General features: G+C 31.6%; 2 protein-coding genes across 3 annotated transcripts in view; one reads left to right on the top strand and one right to left on the bottom strand.

Annotated features, from left to right (window-relative positions):
- The window catches only part of LOC145255715 (E3 ubiquitin ligase Rnf121-like), a 66,618-nt gene extending 61,280 nt beyond the window's left edge, over positions 1-5,338 (bottom strand). The window contains exon 1 of one of the 2 annotated variants that reach the window (XM_080114309.1): positions 5,203-5,338. In XM_080114309.1, coding sequence (XP_079970435.1) covers positions 5,203-5,277 — 75 coding nt within the window. In that variant the 5' untranslated portion in view covers positions 5,278-5,338. The remainder of the gene's footprint in view (positions 1-5,202) is intronic. The other variant, XM_080114310.1, reaches the window with a different exon arrangement.
- A 54-nt stretch (positions 5,339-5,392) lies between these two features.
- LOC145255713 (pecanex-like protein 4) overlaps positions 5,393-25,303 on the top strand; it is a 120,809-nt gene continuing 100,898 nt past the window's right edge. Inside the window, exon 1 of the mRNA XM_080114305.1 lies at positions 5,393-5,572. The gene's annotated coding sequence lies outside the window, so the exon portion shown is untranslated. The remainder of the gene's footprint in view (positions 5,573-25,303) is intronic.

Genomic DNA, 25,303 nt, shown 5'->3' with positions numbered 1-25,303 from the left:
GAAACACTCGTCTAGCTGTAAACACTATCAATAATTTCCCCCACTCTTTATCTGTGCCTAAACCTAAACATAGATTCCATGAACAAAGCTTCTTTCTTAGAACTGCACGCCTGTGGAATTGTCTTCCGTTTTCCTGCTTTCCGGCTGACTACAATATGGTTGTGTTCAAGTCTAAGGTAAATAAGTTCTTGATGAGCCGTTCCATATAAGTTATTAAATTTACCAAATTTTCATTACTAATGATTACTATATTGACCAACTTCTACTGTACACTCTTTAACCCTTATCCTTGAGTGGCCTCTGGGCCTTGATAATGTGGTGATGCCTTTGTAAAAAAAAAAAAAAAAAAAAAAAAAAAAAACGGGGAGGGAGTTATGATTTTTCGTAGTAAATAAAAATATTTTTGCTTTTTTTTTATGAAAATAAAGCCTCGTAATTTGTAACAATAAAATAAAAAAAAATTAGTTTTGCAGGAACATTACGAAAAAAACTCCGTCAATCTGTATTAATGAATTCGATATAACTCAAAGAAAAATTAATTTCTCAAACTATCGATATTATCATTGAATTAAATATTGTTTACTTAATATTTTTCATCCAACGCAAAATAGCAAAAAAATATATTTCTATTTTTTTTTTTTTAGATTACATGTTTCAGGTAATTTTTATAAGATTTTAATATTTTCTTTGCTTGAATGAACGTGAAACTTTTAGCAAAACATAATTTTTATATAATCTTGTAAATTAAAATTTTTTTTTAATTTAAAAGCAGAAACACAGAAAAATAATTACATTAAAAAATGGTATTATACAAATGTTCACGATAGGAGTGTAGGATGTACAGCTGAGGAAAAACAAGATACCAGCACCCCTACCTCCCTCAAACTACTGACATCATTTTCGGACAGCTTTTTGACTTTCTGGGTTTCCGTAAATACAGGGTGTCCACAAAATCTGGCTACATAATGTAGCCAGACTTTGTGGACATCCTGTAGTTTGTTTTGGTTTGTGTGAAGCTAGAATCTATCGCTCTAATTAAGCTATTTTTTGTACAAACAAGGTGTTTTTTATTATTCAATATTTTAGGACTTTATTTTACTAATTATCTTTGAAATAGACCTGGAAAACTAATACTTATCTTTCAAAGGATTTTTTACAATGAATTTATTTAAATTTGTCAGCTTCCGAATATCGCCGTGAAAACATTTTTCATAATAACCCCCCCCCCCCACGTGTACAAATATTTTGTTTTCGACTTTCCAATACAATTAAAAGTCGGAAACCTACAAAAAAAAAAAAAAGAGCTTTCAAAACTATGTCACTATTTTTTTTTTTTTTGTCATTATTGCTCGTACCTATCTGATAGTAATATAAGTGTGACATTGAAAAAAAAAAACATTTTAGATGTACGTTTATAGGACACATGTTTTATAGCACTGTAAAATGATCCTATAGTGTTCGAAAGTTTAACTGGCACAGGAATTCCACATCTTTACACTTGACTTGGTATTCATGACTTGGGTCACGTCAAGGTAATCGTTATGAATAGGGCTTGTAGCCTGACAAATTCGAATATACGTCGTTATTCGATACTTCCTAGCTTTCAAGTTGAATAAATAATACATTTGTAAACAAGGTGCACTGGCTGCACTGCAGTGCAGTGCACGCTACTTTAAAAGTTTCTTTCGGCCAGGAGCAAAGTGCAATATCTGTTCTGATACTACACTTCAGCTTTTCTGCTATCGGTCAATGAAGAAGTCCTTTTAGACCGAGCTAATTTAGTACTGCTTTAAAAAACAATTTTTATTGAGCGACTGGATCATGCATACATACATAAAACACTGACAGTGTCGATATCCTCATAGGGAGCTAAGTAATACAATAGTACAAATAGCAATCGGGTTATTTGTATACAGCGTTATTAATAACAAAACACTAAGATGATATAACAATAACCTACAGCTGAACAAACACCAATTTAAATAGAATTATTTTTATGGGTCTTCGGTTTACGTGTACACGTGGCAAATCTTGCAAAAACGATAATAAACGAATCATGCAGTTTGTTTTTTTAATGAGCGAACAAAACAACTAAAAAAAAAAAAACTCGCATGTTTTCCTTAGGGAGGAGAGTGGGTTGATTTTGATTAAGAAATACAAAAAAAAAGTGTTTATAAACAAAACACACAAAAAATGCAAACAAAAAGAAATAAAATTAGGAAAATATAGAATTCAACTGAAAAAAAATTGCTAGAATATCGTACGTTTTGGTACTACTTCCGGTGACGATTATTTATTTTATGAGATAAAGAGAAGAGGGGAATAGAATGGACACATTGAAATGAAATCTTTGATGCTTTTATAGAATAACTCCCGTTGTAATTGTATTTTTGAGATGAGGTGTTTTCATTGTTTACCTTTGGGTAACTAAACTTTGATACAACGTCTAGGACTACTCGGTCATATGTCCCTAGACGTTTTATCAAAGTTTACAGTTACCCAAAGGTGCTGAGTTCAATCTTGAACGAAGGCAGTGAAAAGTAACATTCAAAACAGAATCAGCAACTATGTCCCAGAGCCTAGCTAGAGTCCGAACACGGTACCCCCGCAATAATAATAAAGGGTTGGGTTCGAGACTCCTAACAAACGATTCCCCAGTTCGATACAAAACACCTGATGAAGGCCGGAGGGCAAAACGGCCGAAACGTTGTAACTACAACCACCAAGATGAGGAAGTCAGTCCGACAATCTCAATCAATAACTCCCGTTTTCAAACAATCTACAACCTTAATTTAACAATTTGTTTTTAACAGTCAAAAATAAATAGGGTCAAAAATTGAAGACGGAGGTGCCGGAGGTGGTCTCTAAAAATACCAAATTACTTTTTAGAAGACTTATTGTAATTATAGGGAAGAATAAATAATATTTTGATGTCCAGTGATATCCAACATCGAGCACTTAAAGAAAATCGTCAGCAGTCTCTGATTTTAATTCAGTAAAAAATAATAGTCCATACTAAATGGATTATTTAGAACTATATACAAAAAAAGGTACTGTAGTAACTACAGAGAAACGTTTTCTTTTTTTTCAACATAATCTAAGAATAAAAACTAGATAAGACGAAAAGTAAAAATCTTTTCACGATTTAGACAAAAATAATTTATTTAAAATCAAAGAATTATATTATGAAACAAATGTGTATAAATTGCATGGTACTTACTAATATTTCGATTGTTTTTGATAATTTATTTGTATATAAATGACTTTATTTCTTTTCGTTTCACCTCCTCTCCGTTCCAATTTTTATATCGATTACCGATTTAATGTCAGTATGTCGGCTAATTTTTACGAATTTAAAAGTTTTTTTTCTATTTCGTACGTAATTGATTTTTAATGCTAATACTTCAGTATGTTATAATACTTATATGCATATTTATATATTGTATATAAAATAATTGAGCTACTGTATATGGTTTTTCCGATGAAATTACATGCTTATGCTTTGGGAAACAACGTGATTATTACCTGATTCTAACAACTGAAATTCATTGGGTGCTCATTCCTTATATAACTACTAAATTACATCAGTGAATCAAAAGTTAAGTTTACAAAATGAAACTTCAAATAAAAGGGGGGGTAAATATAAATATAACAAGTGTAGGTTGTATGAAAGAGTTCAAATATTACGCAAATTAAGAAGATATAAAGTCCGACGAATTTCTTAGAGAATGAAACAGCTCACTTGCCATAAGTATATTTTATAATTATAATGTATATTTATGTTACAATATTTGGTGCGGGTTTGTACACAGATTCGAAAAAGTTGTCAAAAACAAATATATAACAAATAAATGTTATCAAAGGCAAGATAAGTTACTTTTCTACCAAACTGGATATATTTTTGTGTTTTTATTCAATGTAACATATTTATTCAGCTCGAAAAACATGCAGTGTTTACCGATGTATTGGACAATTCAAAATGGCGGCCGACTATCTCTTAAACACAGTAAGTTCGAGAAAAGGTGCTATAAATAATAAACTAGACAAAATACTATTAAAAAAACACCGAATATATGTCAACCTATGTCACGGTAATATATATTGAGCGAATTTCTAACAGTATTTTGTCTAGTTTATTATTTATAACACCTTTTCCCGAACTTACCGTGTTTAAGAGATAGTCGGCTGCCATTTTGAATTTTCCAATACATCGGTAAACACTGCATGTTTTTCGAGCTGAATAAACATGTTACATTGAATAAAAACACGAAAATTATATCCAGTTTGGTAGAAAAGTAACTTATCTTGCCTTTGATAACATTTATTTGTTATATATTTGTTTTTTGACAACTTTTTCGAATCTATGTGTACAGTAATACAAACCCGTTTTTTTTTTTATTATTCAATTGTAAGGTTAAAGTACAGAATAGGTACAAAACACCCTCCCCATGTTAATGGCCTTTTAAATAATAACGCTATTATTTCAGCACGGATCACTCTCTGCATGAGTACCCAATATTTGAACCGAACAAAATCCACTTTTATAAACATAAAAAAATTAGGGTAAAAACGTTTCGGTTCAAATTCTGTAGAAGCACCGTATATTTTTATTCTACTAATACATACATTGAAACTAATTTCAAAGGGTATTCTTTAAAACAAGAGAATAAATTTTCTAAAAAGCGTCCCAAACTAAAGTTAGTTATAAGCACAAAGTTAATATGTTCACAAAATTTCTAATTTCTAAAAGGAAAGATGAAACCATACGAAATCTCATTTTTAAAACCGGCTCAAACGAAATTTTAGGCATTTTTTTCTTTAGAAATATTAGAATGAAAACGTCATAACACAACTTTATACATTCGTGACGTAAAGGTCGCAACCAAAAATATAAGTGTTTTATATACGAAAACATTTTGGTAAATTAAATAGGATGTTTAGTTTTATTTCATTTATTTATTTTTTTTTTTAGAAGAAGTTGTTAGTGATTCGGAAACAAATAATCAATAAAAAGAAAACAATCATATGGATTCTTACGTAAAAAAAAAACACAGGCGTTTTAAGTCCGTGAGATTGTCACACCAAAACCTTTAAGGGCGCATATTTTTATATATATATAAATACGTTCTGTAATAAAAAGGAATTATTTGAATGAAATATGATGATTGCGTGGGTCTAAGAAATACATATATATTCACTTACAGAATTAATATCGATCACTGGTTGGTGTGGGTGTGCATGATGATGTCCGTGGAGTTTGCCAACGTGTTCCACCATTTTTTGACGCACGCCGACGACTGTGCAAAGGGGAGATAACTCTTGTCACGAGAAGAATTTCGGTAATCTTCGTTTATCTCCGCGAGAGGTGCACGTTCTTGTTCCGGAAACAACCGAATCGATCCGACTACTAAAGTGTGTCCATTATGGTTGACAGACGACCAAGGGTATGGTTTTGTTGTAAACACGATTCTTCTGCGTTGTCAGGGGGTTGAGATTTCTTTTTTCCTATACAAGCGAGTTCGAATCGGACTTCAGAACCAGAAAACAAACTTCGATTTTTTTTATATTAACCGTAAGTTGCATATAATTCTTTCTTTGCTACATTTTTTTCACCCAAGTTAAAAAAAAAAAAGAGTTTGTAATTTAGATATATGGACATAAACTGGGGGCTTAGTTTGTAATTGATTTTATACCACAAATTGGTCCCTCAGTTTTAAACCATTGTGATTATGGTCGAAATGATAATCTCTTTTCTTACTTTTTGCGTATATTTATTTTGTCTATGAAAATTTTTTAAAAATAAACTAAAAGATTGGGATTAATTTTTTAAAAGAGTTTCATTCCAGCTTATAGTTCTCTCTCCTTTTTTTTTATTTTTATCAATGTCGTGTAGTTATTTTCTTTTCGTATCACTTTTTCTTTCTTATCATTTGTTTCGCGATTGTATTGAAATTTCAGTTTAATGTTTATCTATTAGATATGGTTGATGCTTTAAAATGTTAGTGATAATTTATTTTCTGTTTAAATATATGCATTCCACGATTAACATTTAATTTCTGCCATAAAAATGAACAACAGTTTCTATATTACTCGTACAAGTTTAGCTATATAACATTTTCTTTTATATACCCGAAAGAAACCACCATTATATTCAGGTAAATAAATACATTTCAATTTTATTGATTTTATTTTGTGCCTCAGCTAAATCACCGTGCCCCTAAAAATGAATTTGTTTAAGCGTGTGAACAAGAACAACGGCCTGAAAAGTTGTCAGAAAGAAGAAAAAGAGAAACAATTGTTTTAGAATTTAGAGTGAGGACCAGTTTTATATGCATAAATGATCTCATTTCCAGGTTATTCTAACTTTTTAGTGCTATTAACTAGATTCTTTTATCACTAACCCTAAGTCCGAGTGCAACCACACGTAATTGCCTATAAAGTAGCCTTTCATCACACAAAGACAATATACAGAATTTATTTACTATATTAAAAAATAGATGTTTATGCAGAGAAAGTCTGGTGCTATTTTTTTTTTATAGTATTTTTACATTCAAGTTTTACGGTATATTTGTTTATTAAATTGGTTTCTAAATAATAACGTTATTAATTCAGCACGATACCTTCTCTGCATGTACCAAAACTAAAATATTGGTTAACTGTCATAAAACGCTAGGATGGCTCAGAAATGGGGAGGGGTTATTTTACGTTAGATTTCTATGCGAATGTGATCCCCACTCTAAATTCTAAAATAATTGTTTTACTTTTTTATTTATTTTAAATCTCATTTACGGTAGGGGTAAAGTTCTACAACAATACCTTCTTTTTTATTGTTTATTTATGTTAAATTTTATTTATCATGTCTCCATGGTTTCCTCTTGTTTTAATCAACCATGCATATAATAATATCCTAGCCGAGAATATATATAGACAAATCAAATGTTCGTAAATACTACCAAAATGTCTATTTTAAATCTGTGTATTATTATTCGCACAATTTATTCTGACAATAATTTACATTTAAGCTATTTTAAAACTAATCAGCCAAGTTAGTCTAAAAGTATTAGAAAATAAAGGGCACTTTTGTGCAGTTTAGTATTCTCAAGCAAATTGTTTTCATTTTGGAGAGTTTAGTTTGCGCAAGGGAGGAGTTAACAAAGCCCCCCCCCTCCTCTTGTTAAGAATGACTTTCTAGATTGGTTTGAAGATGTTAAATGCACAAGTGCCAAAACAAGTCTAATAGGTGCGATAGATTTAGTTTTTGACATCTTTTGGGTCAGTGAATTTCTAGTACAAATAAAAATATTAAAATATGGTGTGTACTGTTTCACATTTAAAATTCCATTCATTAATTTTTAAGGTTGTGAAGTCATAGGTGTATCAGAATTTTTGTAGGAATTTTTGACACCCCTAACACGAAACTGCGAATAAAATATAAAAAAAACTCGTAATTTCTCTTTTAAAAGTGGGTTGTTTATTTTCTTTATGGATTATACTTCCAAAATAGACTATTAAAGTTGTTTTAAAAGTAATAGAAATATATTTTTTTATTTTTTAAAAAACAGTAATGAATTTTTCATTTTTATCTTTAGTAAAATAGTTAAACCATAAATTTTCTGCCTACTCATATTTGAGATCATTTTAATGCTTTTCTTTTATTAAAGTCACTTATCTGGTTAAAATTTGGATTGGAGAAAAAAAAAACAACAATAACAACAACAAAAAAACAAGTATAATATTTAGATTTTACATTGAACATTTAAATTTAACTTGCATTCCCGGATTCACTTTCATATATATTTATATATATTTCTTGTCTATTTATTTGCCCCCCCCCTCCCGAAAAAAAAAGAAGTCAGGAATAAACAAGGATCATTTTAATGTGGTGAAAATTCAGCCACACTGGATTGAGAATAAATTGGCGATGCCATATTGCCATACAAGTTTATATCTTTAATATATTTTTACGTTGCTTTATATGTTGTTTGCATGAATGATATTACTGAACAAGCCATCATTTTAGTCCGCGGGGCTGGAAAATAAGCAAAGAATACCATTATACTACAAATTGATAAGTTTTGTTTTTCACTTGTTTAATATTTTCTGCACAAACAATTACATCAACAAAAAAGTAGCTTAAACATAACATATTGTAAACAAGTTTATACACGTCTATATATACACACACACACACACACACACACATACGTCTGGAAATTGTTAGTTGGCTGGAGGTAACATCTTAGTAAATAGTCAAAGGTTATTCGAATCTCTCAATCACTGGGAATTGCCACTTCCTGCACTGATGATTGCGAAAGTATGAAATACTAGTGCCTGTGAGTAAAAAAAATTATTTTTATTTAAATATATATATATATATATACACACACATACTAGCAGGGAGACCCGACGTTGGCCGGAATTGAATGATCAGCGAATGTCTCACACTCCCATATTTTTATCATCGAAATCGGTGAAACTTCCCATTTTTCAATCCAATTGATTAGTTGCTTGCTGTAGTTGGACACGCATTGCAATGCACTGGGAGAAAGCTTCACATGCCTCCCTACAGTGACTTAGTTTGCAATACTTGGTGGTCTAAATTACACTGTAGAGAACCTACTGTTGATTTTATGAAATTATTTTTTATTTTTGGGAATTAAAGTTAAAAATTCAAAAGGCAATTGTGCTCTAAACATAATACTTGAGTTTTGCAATTTAAGCTTTAATACAAACATAATTGCATATAAAAGTAGTCTTTCATCACACAATGTACATAATTTATTTACTATATTAAAAAATAATATATATTTCTCCAAAACCTCTGGCCTTGATGGAGAGGAGACTAAAACTTGCTGCTATGGTTTTAAATGATCTGAAATAACAGCAAAGGAAGACTTGATTTCAAATATTTCTCCTATGTTTTATCTCCCCTCTTTGGTTTTCATACATGAAGTAAATTTCACAGTATATAAGGATTATTTGATACTGGAGATATTCATAATTGTACCCTATTTCTAAAAGAGGGGAGATATAACATATGAGAAATATTTGGAATCAAGTCTCCCCTTGCTGTTATTTAAGATCATTTGAAGTCATATCAGCAAGTTTTAGTCTCCCCTTCATCAAGACCAGAGGTTTTGGGGAAATATCAGATATGCAAAACTAGGAAAACAAATTACTATGAGTGAAGTCTTGGAAAAGATGCAATATCTTTTCGCCTACAAAAAATCCTTTAAAATTACCACTATTATAGGTTTTCGAGGGTGCTGAAAGCGAAAATAACAAATAAAATCCCAGGAAACGAGTAGTTTCCAAGATATGAAGAAATCATAGTTTTAAAAAGTGGGGATCACTTTTCTATATTAATTTAATGTAAAATGAACACCCACTTTATAGCCACCTAGAGGGGGGGGTCTGTTATTTAAAAAAAATTTTTTTTGAGGGATGGTGTTTATTTGGTCATTGTGGCCTGTTAAACTAACACAAAACCTACCTTAAAAAACTTGTTTTCTATAGGTTTTTGAGTGTGTTCTTTTTCGAACATCGCATTTAAATTTTCTGCAAGTATTTTTCCAGATATTAAGCAATATAATTCTTTATGTTATAAGTGTTGGCCATTGTTGTACACACAAGTGTGCATATTTTCACTTAATACCCGGAAAAATACTTATTTTCGGAAAATTTAAATGCGATATTTGCTTCCAGCACACCTGAAAACCATTTACTTTGATTAAACCTTTAAAAAAATAATATACATGTTTAATTGTTTGATGGATAATAAAAACTCTAGTTAAAAAAGTCTTTCCAGTTTGAGATGGTTGGTGTTTAAAACTTTGCTTTTATAAAAAAAATAAACTAAAAATTTATATTATTGAGTTCTTAAAACTGAAATTGTTGTAATGCATTTCAGATATTTTGTATCTGTCTGTATTTGTTGATTAGGGTTGAATTGTTAAACATTATATGTTAAACAAATTGATATTGATTTCAAAGTTAAGCTTATGAAAGCTGCTGTTTTAGTTTAAAATGGCTCTTTCTCAAAAGTACCTAGAAGGGATGTTGGAGAATAAGAAACTTTGAATTGAAGGAATCGTCGCAAAATTGAATGAGGCTGATGTCACTCCATCAGTAATAAGTGCTTATGTATCTGACATGAAAAGATGCTTATCAGACCATGAAGGTCTCATAGAACCAGATATTGACTAAATATATGGTAGATGAGTGAGTTGCAATTTGCCAGGATGATTTGGTGTGCGCAATAATATTGCCAAGTTCGAAGGCCAGGTTTTAAACCTGGGAATAAGAGAACAACATGCTTAAAAAAATCTATGATGAGGTTGAAAGTTGAGGGTAGTTTTTTTAAGACAATCCCCCTCAAATTTTGATTCTGAACCTTTCTCAAACGTTTTGAATCCTATACATGAGATGAAGCAGACAAATTGCTTTTATTAAAATCAAAGTTAAGTTGAAAGGTCTTCAAAGTAATCTCAGAGTTTTACATTAAGTTGGAGAACTCCGGAAAAGATTCTTAAATCCTGATGACATGAAAGATAAAATATTTGAAGAAATTCTTCATCGTACTGACCCATTAACAGACCTTGATCAATTGAATAAGTTAAAGCTGATTTGACCGAACTTGACCACTCTTTCATTGGAGAGTTTTTTTAAGAAAGATTAATTTTCAAGACAGTTGCTAACGTGATATTTAAAAGGATTCCTGGCGAAATTCAGAAGGAATTGATGTCCTGAACCAGGAATACATATCTGTCGCTTAGAGCAATAATTGAGAATGTTCCAGAAATTGTTGAATTCAATATGACTGCACCTTGCCCCAAAGAGCGTGAAAATCTGGTGCCAAAAATGTCTGCTATTTTGTCTGATAAACAGCAAGATGGTGACAAGAAGCCTTTTAGGGAATCCTTACCACAAAGGAAGAAAATTCTCTCAAACAATGCCACCTTTCTTGGAAATAATAATAAATCCTGTAAATTGTGCAATAAAATTGAACACAAAATGAAGGATTGTTCTACATTCAAATCTTTCAGTTCAAGACAAACAGCAGAGCTCAATGTGTAAAAACTGCTTGAGTTCACACAAAGCAGTAAATTGCCTATGGGTAAGGGGATTTCCCTACCTGTGTGTTACTTGTGCGGCTTGATTGCATTTTTGAGTGATGTGCCCAAATTCTACTCCATCCTTCATAGGGAAAACTTCATTATGGTTGATCTACAACAAATGTGTTAGTTCCGTGCTGCATGTATCAGTGAAGAGAAAGATGATCCCCAATACATTTGAATTGTTTTATAGACACTAGCAGCTAATGTTTGTTCTTTTCCAGTGCCATCTACAAAAAATTGTTTTTTCGAGAGGGTATGCACTTGGAACCAGTTAGTATGCCCATAAGTATGTTAATAAATACAAAACCTATTAATCTTCATCAACTCAAAGTGTCCTTAAAATTGGGGTCTCAAAAGTCCTTTTTATTTGCTGCATTATTTACTGATGGGTTGAATTTGAAATTTGATATTCTTCACTTTGAAGAGATTGTGACAAATATAAAAGAGTCAGGATTCCATCTAAGTTCAGGTTATGATAACTTGAACCATTCCGTGCTTGAAGAATTTTAGTTTGATTAAATGCCTGGACAAATCTGCTTCACAAACTTCAAATGATATCATTCTTTTTGGACAAAGTTATGTTTTAGAAAAGGTTTCAAAAAGGTGTCTCTTCCTTCATTCACTAAGTTCACAAGTTACCTAAGTGTTCAAACTACATTAACAAGGAAATATCGAATCCTATTTCTTTGTTTTCTTATCCTTAGGCACCATTTTATTAGGAACAACATTCTCTCAGTTGTCCGTGCACAGAGTTTATTTTGTTTGTTCCTTCTTGCAAGTTGGAGTAGATTTTACTTGTCATCATTGGGTAAAGGTTAATTGAGAAGAAGCCAAAATGTACATCCTACGAAAACATGAAGCTTTCTGTGGTAGAAAACCAAATTTAAGCCAAATGCATGTATTTGGTTCAATTTGTTTCGCATATATAGATAAAAAGAGTAAACTGAATATTAAAACAGATAGAGGTATATTTGTTGGATACGATAAAAACAGTCCAGCCAATTTAGTATTTTTTTCCAGAGAAAAATAAAATTTTTAAAATCTGATGTGTAAAATTCACAGACACATTTAATTTTAAAGACAAAACCCCATCATATGAAGAGGATGAAATTATTTCTTCAAATTATTAAAACGAATGAAGACAATGACGTGGACAAGAGTATCCATGATGATGATGATGATGATGTTAAAGTCGAAAGATACCCCAAAAGAAATAGAAAACGGCCCGATTTTTATGTGGTCGACAATATGAAAGATTATCAAATTGACTATTGCTATTCCATGAAAAATACACCGAAAAGCTTTAATGAAGCAATTAATTCAGAACATTATGATGAATGGAAAATAGCCATGAAAAAAGAAATAGATGCTTTGACTGAAAATAATACCTATATGGTAGTACCTCTCCCAAAAGATAAACATGTTATTTCTACAAGATGGGTCTTTGCAAAAAAGACTACAGCATCAGGCATTGAACAGTACAAAGCAAGATTTGTTGCTAGAGGATACTCTCAGATTTACGGTATAGAATATTTTTCTACATTTTCACCTACCACAAACCTAACGACAATCAAAATTTTATGGCAAATCGCATCGCAATATAACCTAAATATTCATCAAATGGGCATAAAAAATGCTTATTTGAATGCCCCAATAGACTGTGAAATTTATATTACCCCCTCCAGAGGGATTTATAATGAAAAATAAAAATAGCGTGTGATGACTTAACAAGTCATTGTACGGTCTAAAGCAGAGTGGCACAGTGGATATGTGCTGGGCCCATAACCTCTAGAAGTGTAAGCCATATTTAGTTGCAGAACAGTTTCCGATGGTTTGTTGTTCTACACAAGTCCTGGGAGGTGACTGGTTTGCAGTAGACAGTTCTCGAGTTGGAATCCACAGAGCAAAAGATTCTTCCCGTGTTGACACTAAGAAGAAAATACACGCAAAATTGCTACAGAAAGGTTTAATATTTATGGAGCAATTCTGGTTTCTGATTGGTTGGTAGCAGGACATGAATTAATTCGAGTCATCAGTTCCTAGCAGCATCGTTTATAAATAGAATCTCCCGACTGTGTAAGATCATACCCCATTATAGTAAAAAATATTGTAACATATTGTTTACTTGTATGAATCTTTGAGCAGTGCAATTGGAATTACTACCCGATATGAGTACTTGGTCATTTTTACTGGCATTTGTCAGGTTCACAAATTTGTTTGGTGTGCCTACAGATGTTTATTCAGATAATGCTAAAACTTTCTTGGCAGCAGGAGTATTGTTTTTTTTTTTTTTTTTTTTTTTTTTTTACAGTGATCACCACTTATCAAGGCCCGGAAGCCACTCAGGGATAAGGGTTATTGCAAGTACATTACGTTAGTGAGGAGATTTGCTGATATGTTTACTTAAGGGGGCGGTTCATTAGGAATTTGTTAACATTGGACTTGAAGACAACCAAGTTGTAGTCCGGAGGGAAGCAGGCAGACGGAACAGAGTTCCACAGGCGTGCAGTTCTAAGAAAGAAGCTTTGTTCATGGAATCTGTGTTTTGATTTAGGCACAGATATAGAGTGAGGGAAATTTTTCACAGTGGATTCAGCTAGACGGGTGTTTTTCGTGAAAGATTGGCGAGGGGGGACCAGAGATTGGAGTTCAGATGAGCATCTGCCATGGAAATAACGATAAAACAAGGACAGGCTCGCAACGTCTCTTCTGTGGGAGAGAGGTTGCAGGGTAGAGAAAAGGGCATCCCCCACTAAGCCACGAAGTCTATTTTGTACTCTGTCAAGGCAGGATAGGCTGTTTTTAGCAGCCCCTGCCCAGATATGGCAACAGTATTCCATCCTTGGACGTACTTGGCTTTTATATAGATAGAGAATTGCATCCGTAGTGAGATATCTTCTGGAGCGGTAGAAGGATCCCACCATCTTTCCAGCGACCTTGGCAACAGACTTGATGTACGTGTTCCATTTCAGATCAGGAGTAAAGGTCAAACCCAGAAGCTTGTCAAAACACGGGGCCTCACCCAGACGAGAGCCATCCATCACAATTGATGCCAGATGGGGATCAGAGCGTTGATAATGTAAGGATAGGAGTTTGGTTTTGGATGCATTAAAGGTAACCAGCCACATCTTCCCCCACTGAACCACGCGCTCGAGATCAGAGGAGAGAGAATCAGAGAGAACTTTGTCATTTACAGCCTTTGATGTGTTGCCGTAGATGGTCGTGTCATCAGCATAGATGTCAACGAATGATTTAAGTATGTGTTTAGGGAGGTCATTGATGTAGATCAGGAAGAGAGTTGGGCCCAGGATTGACCCCTGAGGGACTCCAGCATTTATATTGCAGACCTCCGATTTTTGTCCATCTACCACTACTCTTATGAGCCTATCGGAGAGAAATGATTTAATGATTGTTATCAGATGGATTTGTTTCTGATGAATTCAAGGAACACTTGAGATCGATGTCTGTTACTCATGTCACCATTCCTCTTTATTCCGTCTGACATTGGCTACATGCGAACGAATGACCCAGACTGTTGGACAGTGTTTTAACAAAGTTACTTGAAAGAAAGAACTATTGTTTCGAATGTGAAGAAAGCTCTTAACAACATGCCACTCCCTTATAAGGTAAGGGTTGCTGTCCTGATTCTCCAAGTACAATTGAATTATTGGAATCACTTCAATTGAGAGATGACTTTGTGGAAAAATTCTGCAAAGTTTCGCAAGATGATTATCTCCTTTCCTTGAGAGAAAAGTCATTGAGAAAATATCAGTCGTTGATATTATTTTGGTGAAGTCGTCAAACTGGACCAAGCCATTCTGGAATCTTGGCAGAGGTCTTCCTTCTCATCTGTGGGAAGGATGGACAAATTCATTCCGGCTGTATATTAAGGAATGGTTGTTAATAAATCTATTTCCTAAAACATTTGTATCCCTTAGAAAATAGGGAAGTCTTCTTCTGCAGATTGTGCAGAGACTAAATTTAAAGAAGAGGGAGGACCTTATTTCTGTCTTACTTACTAATAACGGTTCTTCCCCAATTATATGTTATGATGAATGCAACAGATGGTAACACTTTTATTGCATGGGAGTTTCTGAGGAGGAGTCTTATGGAGATTGATTAGCTTTGTCCAGATTGTAATGCTCAAGGCTCTTCTCCTGCTAATGTTAATATGTATAGCACCTTTAAATAAAGCTTCTCTTGTTTCATTAAGGATAAATGAAGATATACTTTGAGACTAAAAATATAATTAATTCTTTGATTCTTATCTAACCTTGAGTTAAACCATAAAACAAGTATTCTTGATTGTACAGATAAAAAAAATAATGTTTAAAATTACTTCTATATTCTTTGCCCTAGTAGAATCACTTCATTAATTACAATTAAAAGAAAAACCTTTTAAAGAGGATCAAATTTAACTTGTAGAAGTGACAGATGAAGAAACATTTTGTACAAGTGTTGAAAAAAGTAATGAATATTCATTACTTTTTTGCTTCTCTTTGGGGAGCGTGTTGAAATTCGCAAATACCTAGGGAACTTCTGTTATTGCATTTAAGGAGTTGCATTAGACGTTTTCTTTTTTCCCACTTTTATTCAAACGTGAAATTTAAAGGCGTTAGAAATTAGTTTCTAATTTGTCATTGAACCGAATGAACTTAATTTAATCATCTCCATTTCAAGGAATTTCTTTCCATTTTATTCCGGCATAGAACATTATCGGGAACTCATGCTTTCTGTAACTGAATCCCCATTGTGGGGAGTTGAAATTAATTCTCAGTTGGGAGCTTGTATAAGAAATTACTGATTTGGCACAATTTCTGATCTTTCTACTTTGCGGCGAAGTGTAATTTGTTATTTCAAATTCTTTATTTGCCTCGGTCAAGAAGAATGGATTAAAGCGGTCTCTACCAGCCTAATCAGCGTGCAGAAGCACATTGCTTATGCAACCACATACAGAATTAAGAAATCCATTCAAGATAAGTGTCTTAGCGTTGCAAATTTTGTGTCCTAAGTGAATTTTCTTCACAATTTTACACAGAGCCTGCTAGATTGTATTGTCTCCTGATCGCTTTTACTATTAAACTACTCCTTCTATGTAAAGCGACAGAAATGTGACATTTTTCGAACAAATAAGGGGGGGTCACGTTGACATTTATCGGCCTATGTTGAAACATATACGTCATGGTCATGTGACTTGTGTTCATGTAAAATGTGACTTCAGGAAATGACTGATAGTGAAACGAAATGATTCAATTCTGACTTTTTTTTTTTTTTAAACTGAGATGCAACAACTTGTTTTTTTAATGGTTTCATTCTTATCAAGAACTTTTTACTTTTTTTAATGGTTTCATTTTTATCAAGAATTTTTTTTACTTTTTAACTACAAAGAAAAAACCAGTTACATTTTTTTTACCAAAAAAAAAAAAAGAAAGGACAATAGTAAACCGTGTTTGAATCTTGCTTAAATGTTGACTTTTTCTATTTTAATGGTTTCATTCTTATCAAGAATTGTTTTCTTTTTTAATGGTTTCATTCTTATCAAGAATTGTTTTCTTTTTTAATGGTTTCATTCTTATCAAGAATTGTTTTCTTTTTTAATGGTTTCATTATCAAGAATTGTTTTCTTTTTTTAATGGTTTAATTCTTATCTTTTTTTTCTTTTTTAATGGTTTCATTTTTATCAAGAATTTATTTTATTTTTTAACTACAAAGAAAAAAAAAACAGTTGTATTTTTTATCAAAAAAAAAAAGGACAATGGAAAACCGTGTTTAAATCTTGCTTAAATGTTGACTTTTTTACTTTTTTTAATGGTTTCATTTTTATCAAGACTTTTTTACTTTTTTTAATGGTTTCATTTTTATCAAGACTTGTAGCTGTGAGAAATTCTTGATAAGAATGAAACCATTAAAAAAAGTTTTTAATGGTTTCATTCTTATCAAGAATTTCTCACAGCTACAAGTTGTTGTGTCTCAGTTTAAATCAAAAATGAAGCAAGACAAAAACTATTAAGATATATTTTGTTTCACTATCAGTCATTTCTGAGGTTGCATTTTACAAGTCTCGTAACATTTTGGTGGCCATGACGTCTGTGTCGACATAAAGCCGATAAGTGTCAGCATTACCATAAGCGACCACAAACTGTTCTCACCTTTTTATGATACTTCCAATCAGCTGCCACTAATATTATCTACTGAATAAGAATACCCGTCCCAGTACAGGTAAAATTATGTTCCAGACCAGTTTAGCACCACTTTTATGTCCCCTTACAAGGATTAAAATCAAAATATGACATTAAACCTACGTCTATAATATTTATTTCCAATTTTGATCAAAATCCATTACATGATTTTGATTCTAGATGTCATAACTTTAATGAATCTTTAGAAGAATGAAAACTAAGCAAATCTTATATTTAATTGCTGTCTAATGACTAGGGCTATGACAACAGAATATTCTTTTCATTATTTTGACTCTCATGTATATATCCAACATAGTTAGACACAGTTAATCAATCGAGAACCACATCGCTCTATATAAAAGCATATCAGATACCAACAGACACACACTAAAGAGTCAAAACAATAAAAAGAATATGCTGTTGTCCTAGCCCTACTAATGACTCCGGATCAAATTCAATGCAAATCTGAAGTATTTGAATTTTCAAATGGGAGTTTATACCAATATTATTCCCATAAAACTATTTAAAATATTCCAAAGAAACTGAAATTTATGGAATAATTATGAATTGATGGCTAACACCTATTGTTAAAATTTCACAAAAATTGGAGTTATCTGATTTTTCATCCCTTTTGTTTATTTTGCATTAATTTAAGTATAGCCCTTATTATTCACCCTTACACCTCACAGCTGTGTTCCAAAATTGATAATGGTTGGTTAATTAGTTTAGGTGTAAATTCTGTACATGGAAATGCAAATAGTGATAGTGACAGTATTTTAAACCGTAGCCATTTTTTTTTTCTGAAGTATTTTCTGGCAACATTGTGTATTTTGCAAATTTGAGTAAAATCAAATGTTTTAATGAAAAAGTGAACCAACGTTTTCCTTCTATTTCTGATACTGTTTGGTTACATGGTATGTTTAATATGAAATCCTCATTAAAATATTCCAATTTTATGTTTGAACCTACAATGCTCTCCAGTTATGTGTAAAAAAAAATTCTGTTCAATTAACTTTATATAATGAATTTTTTGACAATTGATAGTTAACAAGAAAAAATGGGGGGAAAACATTCAAAACAAATAGATTGTTACCAAATGCAAAAAAAAATTATTTTTTACCTATCTGTATAATTTTCATGCGTTCATTGATTGTAAGATTTGTTATTTATGAATTTATTAGTGACACTTATTTAGCCAGGGTAGCATGATTTCCAACACGTCCAACAATTTTGCCAGAACTTGGTCATGAATGTCAGGCTTAAAAGACAGTTAAAAAGAAAAATGAGAGGGTAAGTCCAAGAGTGATTGCCAATCAGATCAAAGTAAGTTTTTTTTATTTTATCTTATCTTCTATATATATAAAAGCCAAACGTCTGTGTGTATGTATGTATGTTTGTTTGTAACGCTAAAACTTTTGAAAGACGGAACCAAACTTGACAAATTTGGTATCTTATCGAAGCCCCATCACCCGGATGACAAATATCGAAATTTCACGTCAAACGGACCACTAGAAGTTGGTCAACTGATCAGTTATCTTCGAGGGGGGCCCCAAAAAAACCTGTCATTATCTATATATATAAAAGACAAATGTTTGTTTGTAACGCTAAAACTTGAAATGAAAGATTCCTCTCCCCTAAGAATAAAACATATGTTCAATATCTGCTTTTGTTTTTTCATTGTTTATACGGTCCCGAGCAACGCCGGGTAGCCCTGCTAGTTTAATCTAAAATTCACACCCAAGTCCTGGCAAAACTGCCGGCCATGTTGAATGAAAAGAACATTGACATGGCTAAGTAAAAATGATGATAATAAGTGCATAAATAATAAATCTTCCAATCAGTCAACACGTTTATAAGTAGAAAAGTAATTCTTTTTGCATTTGGTAACGGATATTTGTTACCTTTTTTGTTTTTTTCATTCCTTCACAATCCTTAGATTTTTTACAATAGGTATTGTGTTTCGGCATTAAACCAAAAAAAATGGTTGATTTTCCGTTTAAAACATACATGTCAAATTTATATATTTTGATAGCTGAAAAGGAGTTAGCAGATGCACAAATAGATAACTCTTTAGCGTTTTGATGAGGAGCAAAGTATAGTATCTGTTTGGATATTACACGTCACCTTTTCTGTCCATAATAAATGAAGATGAAATTCTCCTAGATTAAGGCAAGTTTTATTTTTGTCCTAATCCAGAATGCTTCTTTTTGGGGAATTGGATTTTTTCCCCACATTAAAAACTAACTTTGTGTCCAATTTTTCCATCATTGGGAAGCAATTAATACATCAACTCATGTTTCTTTTTGCATGTATAGATTAGATATTCTGCAGCATTATATATGGTGGAAAGTTTCAAACAAAATAGATACACACTGACAATAAACATTTCCTGAGAAAATTAAAAAATCAACAAGAAAAAAATGTAATTGTAACATAGAAAAAAATGTAATTGCAACATAGAAAAAAATGTAATTGCAACATAGAAAAAAAATGTAATTGCAACATAGAAAAAAATGTAATTGTAACATAGAAAAAAATGTAATTGTAACATAGAAAAAAATGTAATTGTAACATAGAAAAAAAATGTAATTGCAACATAGAAAAAAAATGTAATTGCAACATAGAAAAAAATGTAATTGTAACATAGAAAAAAAATGTAATTGCAACATAGAAAAAAATGTAATTGTAACATAGAAAAAAAATGTAATTGTAACATAGAAAAAAATGTAATTGTAACATAGAAAAAAATGTAATTGCAACATAGAAAAAAAATGTAATTGCAACATAGAAAAAAATGTAATTGTAACATAGAAAAAAAATGTAATTGCAACATAGAAAAAAATGTAATTGTAACATAGAAAAAAATGTAATTGCAACATAGAAAAAAAATGTAATTGCAACATAGAAAAAAATGTAATTGCAACATAGAAAAAAATGTAATTGTAACATAGAAAAAAAATGTAATTGTAACATAGAAAAAAAATGTAATTGTAACATAGAAAAAAAATGTAATTGCAACATAGAAAAAAATGTAATTGCAACATAGAAAAAAATGTAATTGTAACATAGAAAAAAATGTAATTGTAACATAGAAAAAAATGTAATTGCAACATAGAAAAACATCTTAGATATGCATCCTTTTTTTATCTTTTTAAAATGTAGAAACAATATTTTGTAGCTTTTTATTAAAATTATTTTTCTACTAAAGAAAATTAATTTTCATACGATTTTTAATAAATAACCTCAAAATAATAAACAAAATATACACCATTTTTGTAAATGTGTATTACTTCAGATTTTAAGTACTACCAGCTGAATTGCCTGTTTCAGGCTAGATTTATAGTATTAAGACACTCTGAACTTTTTAATATGTGCTGGGTCTCAGATAATAAAATACTTCAGAGATATCTGACATATTGTCGTTATTTGTCCACTAATACTGTTGGCATAAATTCATAATTTCCCTGCAATTATGAGTTAAATCGTAACCATGGCAGTCCATACATAGCAGTCTATTGAACTCCATAGACCAACGACACCATTACAATTAGTTGTTGACTTCTGAATGGCCAAATAATGATAGCAAAACTAAACTGAGGGGAAAATGGACATATCTTACTTTTGATTGAAAGTAAATTTGAGGAAAACTGTTGGAAGAAAACAACTGGGCAATATGGTGAGCCAGGTTCAAATCCTATCAGAGCCACTGTATTCGCTTCTGCCTTTTTAATTTAATAATTTCCATATTGTCTGCCAAGTTCCATCTCCTGTCACATCACCAGAATGTTGCATTCTCGTGCTTGTTTTCCAAATATGTTCATGGAATGATTCTCCACATTTTAGCAGAATTTTGTATTTTTTTTTTATCTAGAAAAATTGGATTTCCATTGAAATCACCCCTCCCCTTAAATTCAGATTCTCTAATTTGTTTTTGTTTAAAAATAAGGAAAGGCTGATTTCTGTCAAATTGCTAGAGCCTTAAATCCTTATTTTTTCCTCACTTTCTCACTTGCTTTATCTTTTTTTTTTCTCTTTTCCTGTGTTTTTTCTTGTCTTGCCTTTTCTTCCTTTTCCTTATGTTGGATTCTGCTGGAAAATGTTAATTTTACCATGAAGCAGAGACTTCAAACGATTTATGAAAGGGATAGGGGAGTTAGATGAATTGCTCCCATATGTCTACTCAAATTTAACTTTTTTAATTGAAAGTGATTAGAATTGTTTAGGAATAAAGTTGCTTTTGCATTACCCCCTCCACATACAGGCACGTGTGCACACGCTGATGATGGTCAGGTTGGGAAATTAATCTCCGTTTAAGTTTTGTTTGCCATTGGCTGCTCACAAGAATACTTACTTTAATATAATCAGAGTATAAGAAAACTCTATACTATTTTCTGAAAAGTCTGACAATGATGCCACTAGTAAATGACCCCCCCCTTACGTTGCATGCCATCCAATGGCCTCTAAACCATTTCATTGTAAATACGTTTTTCGTTTTGTGTGAATTATCATTTTTGTAATTTTTATCTCATGTTAATCAGAAAGGACATATGTTTTGCCCATTGTCCGTTATTTTGTTAGTTTTCTGATCTTTTTTTTAATTTGTTCATTATTTTCCCATGAAATTATAAAGGGTGTCCAAAATGTCGCTGACGGGTTTTGAACCTAAATAGATTCTTTATTTTTGATATCTTTTTGTAATTTTAACACAATCTGATATTGAGAAGTTTTTAAAAAAATGCAAAATTCAAACTTTATTTATGAAAAATAATGTCTTTTATGTTGCCCATTTTGAGCTTTGCATATTTGTGCTCTTTACAAAACATTATTCATGACAGATTGCAGAATCTCTGAATTGCGATTTAACTCCCTTATTTCGTTCCTGATGTTTTCCTTCAATTCTTGCAGGGTTTGGGGTTTGTTAACATAGACTTTTTCTTTAAGATATTTCCACAAGAAAATGTTGGGACTAGTAAAGTTGGGGAACGTGGTGGCCATTTGACATTGCCAAAGCGAGAGATAATGTTGTCACCAAAGCATTGCCTGAGAAGCTTTGTGGTGTCTCTCACCATATGTGCTGTTGCTCCATCTTGTTGGAACCATAATCCGGGCCTATTTTGAATTTCTTAGTGCAGGAAGTCTGTAATCATAGTCCGGTATCTCTTTCCAGTAACAGTGATCTTCAAAAAAAATAAGGTCCAATAATCTTTTCCATTTCTGTACACCATACAGTAGCATTACAAGTGTATGCGTATTTTTGTGGACATCGGCAATATTACATACCTAATGTGCTTCAACAAGTCATATATTTTTTATTTGTTGGTCAATTTTTAAAAGAATTACATTGATGGAAAGAGAATAAAATAAGCATTCCAATGATGTTAATTTATTTTTCTTTTATGCGTTCAATGCTTTTATGCTCAAAGTTAAAAATGAAAAATCGGTAAAAAATTACGACAGCAAAAAGGGAAACAGTTTTTTCAATGTTTACATTTTATACGTAACGTTTGGATACACATGCGTGGGGTGAAATTTCATTGGATATGGCTGAAATTTTACAGGCTATATAAACAAAGAAGTCCATCTCTACTGGTGTTTGATTTTTATTTTTACAACCACAGGAAGAAAATTTACGACCAATATTTCCAAATTGATAAACTAAATCTGTATATATCATCCATTTTCATATAGATAATAGTTTCAGAATTATTTTCATGTATAATATATAAATATTTGGTAATTTTTAATTGTGCGGAAATTTCTTTAAAATGTTATCTTTTATAGAAATTCAAATTGCTTAAAGGGAAATGATGACAGCGATGGTTAGCTGTGCGTTAACCATTGCTGTCATCGTATTAATGAGTTTGTATTCTCTTAAAAATAGAAAACTGTTTTTTTCTGCTTTCAAAGCGAAAGCAGAAAAAAGTTTCATTTTTTATTCTGGGTTTGTCAATTTAAAAAAAGTTATTTTCAAGTTTTTCAAATTTGATTTCCAAACAATACTATTTTGTTGTTTAGTACACATGTACTAAAAGCGTTAAAAACCAACAAAATGTACTAAGTACATGCGTTTGTTTTTTTTAGTGATAAAAACACAAACAAACAAAAAGAAAACCAAATATATAACAAATAAAAGGTACTTGTACAGTTATGCTACCATGCTGAAATTATTAGAAACCCATTCTTAACATGGGTAAGGAAGAGTGTTTTGTTAACTATTCTGTACTTTCACCTAACAATTAAATAAAATATATTGTGAAACTTGAATTTATTTGAACTCATTCTCAAGACCATTTTTTCGAATCTGTAAAACAAACCAGTTTTTTTTTTTTTTTAACTGAAGATATCTAAATAATAATAATAATAATAATAATTAGGTGGTTCGATAAAGAATTTCATTGTGATGCATTTTGTAAATTTTTACCTTGTTTCCACCTTAACATTTTTCTTTAAAATGACTATCTTGTAAGGTTTTCGGGTATGCTGAAAACGAATATCACATTTAAATTTTCTGCAAATAAGTAGCTCTCCGGATATTAAGCAATGTCATTTCTTATATTATTGCTGGTGGCCATCTTAGTACATGTGTTTGCGCATAGTTTCTTGGGGTTAGATGTGCGCACTCACGCATACCAAGATGGCTACCAGCGATAACATAAGAAATGACATTGCTTAATATCCGGAAAACTACTTATTTGCAGAAAATATAAATGCAATATTAATTTTCAGCATACCCTAAAACCAAAAAAAATAATCATTTTAAATGTTTAGGTGGAAACAAGGTAAAAAAATTACCATTTTATTTCTTTGTTTACATAGTTGAATTTTCAGTAAAATGACAAAAATTACAATTAACTCATGAATATATAGTTGTTGCTTATCAGGATTCCTGGTATCCTGATACTCTGAAAGCTATATCAAGGATTCACGTAGAGTACGATTGATGGTTGCATCTCAGAAAATAGGGGTATATTTTGGGCCAGATAGAGAGGATTTACAAAATTGAAAATTGGACTGGTCCCAAAATGCATAAGTTTTGGTCGACTAGGAGAATTTCCATCTTTTTACAGAAATCCAAAATCTATATGAAAAATTTTCTTTGATTTATTTCTGAGATTAATTCATATCTACTCAATTTTTTTTTCTTTGAGAGGAGTAGTAAATACCGGCCATGAATGCTCTTTAGGCATTCAATGGCTACACCCAGATTAAGCTCTCCTTTGGTGAGGAGGCAGAAAAATGTCTGCTCTCAGTAAAGCTATATTTAAATACCACTATAATACTTAGTTTTGTTCATGAATAGACACCCACTGTATGATACCATGCGCCAGTTTAAAAAAATTGAAATTTGTACATCTGAATTTATAATTCATGGCTTATGGTAAAGGGATACATCAGGTTTGACTGCATAATCAGAAAGAGCACACAATTTTACATAAGAGTGCCAAGTTTCATGAGAATAGCTTGAAAAATAAATAAATGGTGGAGAAATTACCGAATTTCTTGAAATGTTGAGGTCTGTAATTTAGCCCACTTTTTCTAAAGAAAAATACCACGGAAAAGCCTATATTTTGGCACTTAAAATTCTCATAATCATCAGTAGTTCAAAAGTTATGAGAATTTTAAGTTCCAAAAGTTGCATAATTCAAACGGTTTTAAGCATCTTTTACATAGCTCTTTTCATGCAAGTTGATAAAATAACAATTATCTAAAAAGAAAACATCAACTTGTAATGATACATACCGTGCACTTTATGGGATGCAACTACTTTTGATAAATTGCTCTGCGATTTTCAAAGCCCCAAAATCTGTAATTTTGTTTAACAAATCAATTCAAATGAAAATGGGCTCCATCTAACATAATCAACTTTTGCAGAAAATTGGAGTTATTTCGAACAAGTTCTTGCATTTGAACTGTATATGTTTAAAAATCTTCAGGCTTCAAGAAATGAACAAGCTGCACTTTATAAGGAAAGGGGATTTACACTGTGCAGAGTATTGTGTAATGAGC

Source organism: Euprymna scolopes, chromosome 31 (genome assembly GCF_053919585.1).
Source record: "Euprymna scolopes isolate OS-2025 chromosome 31, ASM5391958v1, whole genome shotgun sequence".
NCBI classification, from domain to species: domain Eukaryota; kingdom Metazoa; phylum Mollusca; class Cephalopoda; order Sepiida; family Sepiolidae; genus Euprymna; species Euprymna scolopes.
This window is presented reverse-complemented; position numbering and strand designations above follow the sequence as displayed.